At 57.6% G+C, this 10,642-nt stretch overlaps 1 protein-coding gene across 1 annotated transcript; it reads right to left on the reverse strand.

The window, feature by feature from the left end:
- Positions 1-1,100: 1,100 nt before the first annotated feature.
- On the reverse strand, positions 1,101-9,311 carry HCK (HCK proto-oncogene, Src family tyrosine kinase). The gene is made up of 12 exons (XM_009893395.1): positions 9,189-9,311; positions 8,734-8,776; positions 8,383-8,482; positions 8,128-8,226; positions 7,861-7,964; positions 7,328-7,477; positions 6,763-6,915; positions 6,247-6,429; positions 5,729-5,805; positions 3,055-3,208; positions 2,657-2,788; positions 1,101-1,303 (listed from the first exon to the last, which is right to left on the reverse strand). Exons 1-12 carry the CDS (start codon positions 9,309-9,311, stop codon positions 1,101-1,103), a joined length of 1,521 nt encoding a protein of 506 aa, XP_009891697.1.
- Between the last annotated feature and the right edge of the window lie 1,331 nt (positions 9,312-10,642).

A 10,642-nucleotide genomic window follows, 5' to 3' on the forward strand; every position in this document is an offset into this window, starting at 1 on the left:
TTTTATGAGGAAAATATTGCCATAGGCCTAGAAGCTCCCTGCTGTAAGAGGTACAGGGCAGTCAAAAAAAAAAAATACTACTTCCTCCTTTTCCCCAAATAACCGCCATTAAATACTAAAAATGAACAACAATGTGAAATGAGCGTGGAAGGAACGCCGGGCTTGTTGCCGATGCTGCATGTGCCCCAGTAGATGTTAACTCAGGCCCACGAGCGGAGCAGCTGGGCTTTGCCACAGAGGGCTCCTCGGGCCGTGGCCACCTTAGGGCTGGCCGTGGCTAGAGAAGTTCCTCCTTGGGTAAGCTCGGGGAAGATCCATCCAGGGACTGCCTTATAAAGCACTGTCTGTGTCTGTCCGTACCCTGCGGCACACGCTGCCCAACTCGCCAGCGCAGTCTCGCCAAAACTCGCACTCTGCAGAGCGAGGCAGCACGAAAAACAGTTCAGAAGGTGGGTGAGGGAGAGAGACATGTTTCTGCGACACTTGGCGTTTAAAACCCAGGATCCTGTGTCGAGGATGAGCCAACGTGCTGCATGGCAGCATGCCTGTATTGGAATCCACTGGGATTTCCCCGACACGCAGGGACTGGGAGGTGTGGGCGCTGCGCAGCACACCCGGAGTGTAACGGCATTTCACAGAGGCCATTGCAACCTAAAGCACCTACTTCTGCAAAACAGCATGATAAGATCACAGGAGGAGTAAAAAAAAATAATAATGATCTGAGGTTTTGTTCTTTGTAGCTGAAACAGGCCCAGCCCCAGCCCTCCTTGCACAGTGCTGCTGGTGCAGACAACCACCGTCCAGCCAGTGCTTCTCAGAGCAGCTCTTTCACAGGCACTCAGGCACTTGTAAAAGGCACAAGGTATGGCCCTCCGGCGCTTCTCCCTCCATCCAGCAGCCCGGGAGGACTGGCCTGAGCGTGGCTTCCTCCTGCCCATGCTTCCAGCCCAGTTACACCAGAAGGCTCTGGGTCCTGGGCCAGGCTGGCAGAGGAAGGCGCGTGCAGGCAGATCACGAGTGGGACAGGGGAGAGCAGGGTGCATGTGCTAACACGGCAGGCATAGTGTGAGGTATCTGCTGTCTTCACCAAGCTTCCTGCATTATGGCTGCTGCTGATACTGGCTCTCTGTTGCGGTAAAGAAATCTTCCAAAACACTCTGCGTGTACTCAAAGGTGGGACGATCCTCTGGTTTGATCTTCCAGCATCTCATCATGATGTCATACAGCTCCTCGGGGCAGTTCTCTGTGCGGGGCATTCGGTACCCGTGCTCCAGGGCCCTGATCACCTCCACGCTTGACATCCCTGGAGAAACGGGGCAGGTGAACGTTTCATAGTTTATCACTGATTTCTTTAAAAGGCAAAAAACACCCAAACCCCAAACTGCTCACCCCGTGGGCAATGACACTAGCAAGATAAAGGACAAGTTAGAGGGGCTGGGAAGGGGGAGCTCCTACTCCCAGTCAGGGAAACACGTGAACAACCAAGATGCTGAGTTAGTTGTCGCATGCAGTTTTGTAACCCAGTTGAGCAGATCAGATGGGAATTGTAATTGTTCTGTATAAATTTCCACAAAATAAAGGCTACACTTCTCCATCTGCTGAGTCTTTAATGAGCCATTCTTTCCAGCGTCACTGATAAAAATAAGTGTGATGGCAGAGTTGGTCCTTTCCCAACCACCCCTTATGCCAGCCCACATCCTTCACGGTCAGTTTGTGGCAACTTTTAGTTTTCTTGTACAGAGTAATTTCCCACGGAAAAAAGGTACCAAAGAAGCTATTAGTATTAAATACCGAGTGGTTCCTAACCATGAAGATTCACAGATTGTTTGAGCCTTCCCAAAAACACCTGGCCCAGCTGTCAGCCCTGAACTGATGTGCTACTTCCAAACATGCTTAATCTGCAGGAGGCAGAAAAACCACGGGGTAGTGCTGTGACACAAACCCGTGAGCCAGGAACCTGTGGTGTGTGATACCTGCTCTCCCAGGGACATGCGGTACGGCCTGGGGCAAGTCAATTATCCTCTCACATTAAAAAAATGATCGTCTATTTTAGAAACAGCGAGATGAGATCTTTTAGAGATCCAGACTACTGTTGGTTTCACATGGAGCTGGAGGAGCTCTGGACCTCCTTGCAGGACCAGCCCCAAGGCAGTATTTAGAGTAGCTGCCCTTCTCCCCATAGCAATGGGCACACCAAAGTCATCACTGCCTGGACTGATTTCGTGGGCTCCCCGGAGGAGGTGTCCCAGCTCTGCTTTGTGGAAAGTGAGAAGAGGGGACCCATGTCACATCAGCATGGATTTCAGGTCAGTGAAAGCAGCTGGTGTCCACTGAGGACTCCCAGGGAGAAAACCTTCCTAATTGTCCATCCTCGGTGAGCTCTTGTCCAAACAGATGTAGCTAAATGAGTGGTGCAGACTGCTCAGAGACTGTCTCCTGCTCTGGGCTCCTTTCCATGGCTGACAGACAGAATTGCCATCTTGAGACCTTGTGCTACCATCTTTGAGCTCTGCTCCCAGTGTGAGATTCAGATTTCTCACCATTGCCTCTGTTTTCAGCAATCTAACTTCATGGAGAAATGGATGCCATGGATGAGGCCCAGAAGGTGAAGCATGTCTTTTGGAGCTGGATCAGAGGAGGTGTATCACCTCCTTACCTGGGTATGGGATGCGCCCGTAGGTAATGATCTCTGTCAGGAGGATCCCGAAGGACCAGATGTCTGATTTTATAGTGAAAGATCCATAGTTGATGGCTTCTGGTGCAGTCCATTTAATGGGAAACTTGGCACCTGGACAAAGAGATCCAATGGGAAACATGGGCTCTAACTCAAATGCTGAGCAAGTGGTGGTGAAATACGGGGAATGAGAAACAAACAAACAGAAGAGGAAGATGTGAAGTGATGCAAATGAGAGGAGCTTCCCTCCTCTGCCCATTTACAAAGTTCCTCCCAGGGTCCTTGCCGCCAAGGTGCCACATTGATAAGTGGCTCTAAGGAAATCCCACAACCCTTCACCATCTCAGAAAGTGGTCAGACACCCCCAGCAGCTCCCGCACCTTCCCGGGCCGTGTACTCATCGTCTTCAATGACTCTGGCCAGTCCAAAGTCTGCAATCTTGCACACTAGTATTGCCGACACCAGAATATTGGCAGCTCTCAGGTCTCTGTGGATGTAGTTCCTCTTCTCAATAAAAGCCATCCCTTCTGCAATCTGTAAAAAAGAGGAAAGAGAAAAATGCAAAGAGGCTGTTTGAAATAACACAACCTCCCCAGCGTGACTGTTACCAGGAATGGAAAGAGGTTAACTGCTTCTGGCCAGCGCTTGGAAAGGGGGTGAAAGGAGGCTGAGTCACAGGAGGAGATGTGACTGACTCTCCTGCGTGGGAACCACCCTCCGTGCAGGGAATCCCTTTCAGAAGAGGTCAGGGTTTGGGTGACCAGCCCAACATGACCCATTTAAGCCCATGTGTGAGAAAACCAGCAAGAACTGGTGCCCAAGGGACTGGCGTGCCCACGGGCAAGTGTCAGTGGATGTCCACAGGGCAAGGCACAACTGCTTCATCCATAGCCATGCAGATGTGAGGAGGAGTAAATCATTCTCTCTTCAGAGAAGATATGAAATCAGTCTCCAAATACCTCAACGATTGCTCGGGGGAAGCAGGGAGTAAACTATCCTCTCTCTCTACTAACGCGACAACAAATGGACTATAATTGCTGCAGAGGGTCGGCCAGCATTGCGGAGCCTCCTTGGTGAAGACAAAGAAGCGCTGTGGTGGGTCTCCCTAAGGAGGGCGGGGAGGTGCCTGGGGTCTTCAAGACTAGTTTGTGAAGAGTCAGTCCTGCTCCCTGCCCAGGGGCTGTGATGACCCCTGAAGATCCCCCCACCGGCTCCGTCTTCTGAAGTCTCTGCGCTCAGCAGCTGTGGCTGTGTGTACATCTATTAGTCCCAATCAACACAGAGATGACCTGGTGTGAGCACGACCAAACCCCAGATTTGTGCCAAATTATCCCATACCTAGATGCTACCAGCATCTGGGAGGGGAAGGGGCCAGAGCAACCAGAGGGGGGTTGCTCTGGCCCCTTCCCCATCCCCATCACACCCACACAAGCTGGGCCAGGGTAAGGTACAGTTGCTCCCAGCGCTTCACACAAAATACAGAAGTAAACAAGCACTGCAAGAGCGGAAGGATTATTTCCATGACCACACGCACAGTTTTACTCACAGTGACTCAGCCCCAGCACAAACCTGGGCGCCAGCCTTGCGAGCTGCCTGCCTGCCTGCCTGCACGCCTGCTGCCTGCACATGAAAGCGTTTCAGCCTTTGCTTCTCGGTGCTGCAGAAAGCAGCCCCTCTGAGCCACCGAGCCAAGCCGGGCGGTTTGCAAGAGCCAGCTTGCTGGGAACAGATGGCGTGCACGAGCGCGCAGCTGATGAGCAGACCCTGGCGCAGCCGGCTGGAGTAGCCAGTGACTTGGTCTAAGCCCCTGGGCTCTGGGCTCTCGTCCCGGCTTTCCTGTTGCACAGGTACCTCTGTGAATTATTTCTTAGAGGTACCAAGCTTGGCTCAAAGGGTCCCTGGATTCGGCCAGCATCTGGGGACACTGCAGAAGCAGCCGGGACAAGACAGTGGATGCACAAATGACTGCACACTTGAAGCTAGACATATAACAGCACGTTCAACTGTACTCAAAATCCGCTCCTGAAAATATCCCCAAAATGATTTTCACCGAGTCCTCCTGCCTCTCCAGCTGCCTTCCCACAGCCCGTGACAGCCCTTTGGCAGGTAGATGATTCTAATGAACCACAAACCTCCCGTAAAAAAAAATGGGGTAACATAACACATTATGCTCCCTCCTAGAAACCGTGCCCAGCTCAACCTCCCAGGCACTGTGAATGCAGCAAAACGGTCCTGCTGTGGATTTCCTATTAAGCCCACGAAGCTTAACGCTGCCACAGCTCTAAGTGGGTCCTTGCCCAGGGGCAAACCCCGAGCGGGTGTAAGACACCGCCCTGGAGCATCGCAGCTGGTGCCAGGGTGGCACAGGGTGGCCGTGGGGCCACGCGGGGCTTTGTGGGGCTTTTGCCAAGTTTGCAGATGAGGCTCTATCGCACAGAGCATGTTGCTTGCAGGTAACTATCACATCAGCAGCGATGGATAGAAATCGATAGCTTTGCCACGGTTGCTCTCTGGGGAGCCGTGGGCTCAGACAGGCCATGCTGACCAGCACCCGCACGTCCTGGAGAAAGGACTGTGTGAATGAGAGCAGTGAAAACAAGCTCCAACCCTCACCCTCCGCGACTTCCACAAAAACACAACAGCACCGCGGGCTGTGAGGGCTGCAGAAACCACAGCAGCCTTAGAAGACACGGATTTCCTGGATCCTCAGAACTAGGAGCCTGGCCAAAAATAACCCCAGGCTCTGTGCAGCTCCGGCGAGGGACTCAGTGCTGCAGTTAACAGGCTGGCGGGGAGGAAGCCACCACTTCTCCTTTCACACACACCTGCTGCTGTGCAGGCAGCTTGACCCGAGGGGCGAGCAGGCAGCACCACAGGGAAACCTCGCCGGCTCCTTTCCTGCATCCCCTCCACCCCCTGTGTTTTTGCCTGTTGAAATAAGGCACTGCCCAAGTCCGAGGTAAGCTCTTGCGCTCCTCCATCCCCCCACTCATCCTTCTCAGGGGCGAAGGGGAATGGGAGTGGGGAGCTGGGGAAGGTCTGCACCCTCCTCACCTGGGCAGAGAAGTCGATCAGCTTTGGGAACGGCTGCATTTTACCCTCATCACTCTTCAGGAAATCCAGCAAGCTTCCTGTGGACAGGGAAGGGTGCCGGGGCTGACAGCCTGCACCCACCCTCGGGGTGGTACAGGTCCTGTGGGCAGCACAGGGTCCTGGGGAGCCAAGCATGATGCGGGGACTCAGGAAACACACCTGACCCCCCCACCCCGCTCCCATGGATTGTGCGGAGGAGCAAGCCCTGCGGCAGGCTCTCTCCTGCCTTGTGGAGCACTTCTCCTCATCTGCCCCCCATCCCTCCATTTCACCTGCATCCCCCTGCCCAGCATCCTGCCCCAGAGTGCTCGGACACGCAGTGGCAGGAGCCAGCTCCGCTCCCATTGCCCCGGCAGCCAGTGCAGAGCCCACGGCCAACCCCAGGGATGCCGGAGGGCTGATCCCGCGCCATCCCTGGGGCACCCGGGTACCGCCGCCTGGCCTGGCTCGTGGTGACCACGCAGGGGCACGGGCAGCACCTTTCTCCATGAACTCTGTGATGATGTAGATGGGCTCCTCCTTGGTGACGACCGCGTGCAGCTTCACCAGCTTGTCGTGCTGCAGTGTCTTCATCAGGTTCGCCTCCTCCAGGAAGGCATCCACGGACATGCTGCCTGGCTTCATCGTCTTCACCGCCACCTTGGTGTGCTTGTTATAGGTAGCTGCGGGGCAGCATAACAGACAATTCCCAGCTTGCTCAGTGCCCAGGCACTGGGAGCACTGGATTTTGGAGCCAAAGCACCCACTCCTGCAGATGGTGCTGCTACACGAGGGCTGGAGACCATGTGCAACCCAGGGCTGTCACTGTGCACCCAGCCCCAAGCAGTCCCTGCATTAACATCAGGGCCACCTCCACTTCCCCATTCTCCTCCCACAGATCGCTCCCTCCTTGCCTCTTCCACCTCACCGTCCCTCCACCTCCTCTCCCATCCCTCACCCTTCCTCTTCCATCATCACCTTCATCTTCCTCCCAGCTGCCTCCCCCTCACTCTCACCCATCCACACTTCTCCAAACTGCCCGGCTCCCAGCTTCTTCTCCAGCCTCAGTGACTCCCGAGGGATCTCCCAGGCATCTTTCTCCCAGGGCTTCTGCGGTTTGGGCACGCAGCAGGGGTAGGTGAGCTTCTGGCACAGCCCATCGCTCTGCCCTGCCGGGGAGAGCCGAGAGCCGTCAGCTCGCCTGTCTCCCCAGCCGATTTGTGCTTTGAAGCAGAGCCCACGACAGCCTCCGTGGCCGCGGGGCATATCCTGGCACCACGCACTCCACTGCAAACACTGGGGACACGTCGGACACCGGCCATCGCAGCCCAGCGCTGCTGGCATCAGTCTGCCCTGCCGGGCATTACCCCACCGCACCGATGCAGCCAGGGCACCAACCTGCCCGGGGAGGGGGAGTCCGGGGCACTGTGGGCGTTTGGGGACACCAACACCCACGGCTGTGATGGCCAGCAAGCTGTGCAGTGTGCCAGGGGAAGGTCTGGGAGTCGCTGCATGTCACAGCCAGAGCCGCAGTGGGGCTGGGGTGTCCAGGACAGGGGAGGCAGACACCCCGGGGCTCACCCTTGTAGTACTGGACCAGCTCCTGCAGCGTATCGAAGCTGCTGCGCGGGGAGATGTAGAAGCCGCCGTTATCCAGTGTCCGAATCTTGTAATGCTTCACCGTGCCGCCCTGCAGGTCGTCCCCGTCCCGCACCGACAGCGAGTAGCAGCCTGTTCGGGGAAGGGTGAGCTGGGTGAGCTGCCAGCCCCCCTGCAGAGGGCACATCCCCCTGCGACCGGCCATCCCGTTGCTCATGGCACGTGTGGTGCCATCGCTTGGCAAAGCCACCACTGCAGCCCCCATCCCCACCGTGCTGCCACCGCACCCTCAGCCCCAGGCACGAGGCCAGCTACGCTTGCACTCCAAACACCGAAAGCAGCCACAAAGGAGCATGTCCCCCCTGTCCCCACCACAGAGCTCAGACATGTGGTAGCACCATGGGCTCTTGGGGGGACACTCGCAGGAGGAGCATGCGACCCCCAGTCCCTGTCCCACAGCAAAGCAGAGCCCTCAGGCTGGGGAGGCATCTCCCACCACGGGAACCCCTCCAGACCTTTTGTGGTCTCGCTCTCCCGTATCATGAAGGACCCAATCAGGTTCCCGGGGCCAAGGAGCTGCCGCTCTGCGTCCTTACGGCTGATGCCCTTGAAAAACCACCTGCAGCAGAAACAAAGGAACCAACGAACGCTGCTGGGGCTGGGGGAGCTAAGGCCAGCGTGGGGCAGGGCTGGGGGCAGGACATGGGGCCGGAGCAGGGACAGCCGTTGTGGGGGAGCACGGGACCACACAGCCTGGATGTGCCCTTGAGGGATGGACTCACTCCTCCGTCTCCAGTGAGTCGGCTCGGGCGACGTAGTTGCTGGGGATGAAGCCTTCACGCCCCGTCACCAACGACCGTGCCTGCCACCACTCCCCCGACCTGTGACAGGGATGGCATCGGGTCAGGCCACGGCACCCAACACCAGGCACCGCTGGCTCCTCCAGGGGCAAATTCCAGAAAAAAAAAAACCAACCACAGCAGGGCCAGGCAAGCCTTCAGGAGACCCCGTCACAGGGGGACACCAGCAGCACTTACTCCTCCAGCACCTTGAGCCGTTCCCCCTTCTGGAAGCTCAGGTCCCCAGTGTGCATTGCCTCGTAGTCATAGAGCGCCAGCACCACGTTGTCCCCCGAGCCTGCAGCAAGGGAGCTCCCTGGTCTCTCCTCCCCATGTTGGGATGGGGTGCCCACCCACCCCTGACATATGCAGCCAGGACCCCGGCCAGGACCCCCGTAGCACCCAGCGCCTCCATCTTCATCATGCCATGGCCCAGAGCTCCCGTCCTGCCGGGGCCAGCAGCGTTCAATCCAGGCTGGATAGAACCCGGCCATGCTCCCCCACATGCTCCTGCCTTGTGCACCCACTTGCAGCCCCCCCTGTACCTACCATCCTCAGGCAGAGACACGGCCATGCTGGGGACATTATTGTTCTGGAAAGTGGGACAAAACCAGAGAGTGATGTTGTGGGTCGCAGAGACTTGTACCCCATGGGGGTCTCGGCCCCACCGTGGTGCCAGCCTCCAGTAGCAGGGACAGGAGGGCACCCGAGGGGCAGCGCTGGCACTGCCCAACACAACCTGCCCAGCACCAGCATCTCTGTCCCCTCCCAACACCTTCATTTCTCTCTCCTTTTTTCTGCAATTCCTTGATTCCCAGCAGGGTCCCTCTGTGATTTGCTCCAGCATGGGCTGGGCTCCCATCCCATGGCCGAGCGCTCTGCCCCAGGTCATGGGCGCTGTCAGCACCCACAGGTGGCCCCGCTCTCGGGTGCTGGCAGCTCCAGTGAGGAGAGCGACTGGCTCAATCCTGTGCCCCCCGGCTTGCCCGGCAGGTGCCACTTACCCTCCTGTTGGTGGCCGTGGGGTCCTTCACATAGTGGCCCTGCTGGAAGCTGGGGCCAAGGTCGGGGTCAGTTTTTATCATCTTCTCTTGGATGGCAGCTTCCTTCGACTTCATGCAACCCATCCTGCAGCCAAGGGAGGGGAAGTGAAGCTGTTGCGACAGAGGCAAAAGCCCCACTCCAGCCCCGCTCCCAGCAGCTCCTGCCTGGCACAGCACAGCGCCGAAACACGACACGGGTCCGCAATGGCCACCCGGCTGCACTGCCGTGGGCAGAGAGGGCTCCACTCCCATGTCAGAGCCAAGGTGGGTGGCAGCCACAGGGCGATGGGGCACCCAGCAAGGTGCACAGTGGCGTTCTGGAAAGGAAAAGGGATCTCCTGGTGCAGAGAAAGGAGAAGTCACAGGAGGCAAATTTTGGGCAGGTGACACCAGCTGCCATTGGAGCAGTTTCACAGCCCTTCCCCAAAAAGGCCTTTCCCGGCTGGGGGTGCAGGCACTCAGCATCATGGTGGGGAAGAGCATCTTTGCAGTGCAGGACCCCTGTCATGGAGGGGTTTCCCCGTGGCTTGGGGCTCCCTGCCCAGCACTGCTGGTGCTCATGGTCCCCCCAGTCCCTCAGCGCGGCCGTGGCCCCTGTGTTGCTGTGGGTCACTGCTCTCCACTGCATTCCCTGGCTGCTCTCTGCCAGGGTGGAACTGCCTCGAACAGGCACCAGCCCAGGGCTAATGCAAATGCTCAACTTTCTCCAGCTCCCCAAGAAACATCAGCAAGAAAATGTACTGCAAGAAGCAGCAAGCATGGGGGAAACCCCCCACAAAGGCACTTCCCTTGTCCGGGGGAGACCTCAGCGCAGAGAAAGGAGAAGGTGTCGGCGGTGACAGAAAAGGAGGAAGCTCAGGGCTCAGCGGGGCCCCATGATGTGCATGGCACCACTGGCCTCGGTCAGGGAGCAGCCGGGCACCAGCAGTACCACCTCGGTCTCATGGCCCTCGAGGGACATTGCTGTCACCTCCCAGCCACCTCATGGTCACTCCTCATCCTTCCAAGAATGCCAAAGCCTCAGCTGGCCCTGTTCCCCAGGGCAGAGCAGGAGCAGCAGCGGCAGCCCCAGACAGTATGTCCCCCTCACCAGGGATGCCCCAGACTCAGGCTTTGGACCAACCACACGCAAAGCCCAGCACCGGTTCCCCCCAGCAAGCCCACGGAGTCCCTGGCTGAAATGCAACCATGGTCCATGCCGGCACCACGGCAGGTATTTGCTCTGCCTGTCCTGCACCGGGTCAGAGCATTTGGCCCTACAAATCTCAAACACCTCCAGGGGGTCCGAGCATCCCACAGCCACCCAGCCCCACGGCATCCCGGCGCTCCACCACACACAGTGACCAGGTGGTCACGGCTTTCCCATCAGCTCCTGTGATACAGCACTGAGCCCTGCCGGCACAGGGAATGCCGGC

This window comes from Charadrius vociferus, unplaced genomic scaffold (genome assembly GCF_000708025.1).
Source record: "Charadrius vociferus isolate BGI_N301 unplaced genomic scaffold, ASM70802v2 scaffold259, whole genome shotgun sequence".
Classification (NCBI taxonomy): Eukaryota; Metazoa; Chordata; class Aves; order Charadriiformes; family Charadriidae; genus Charadrius; species Charadrius vociferus.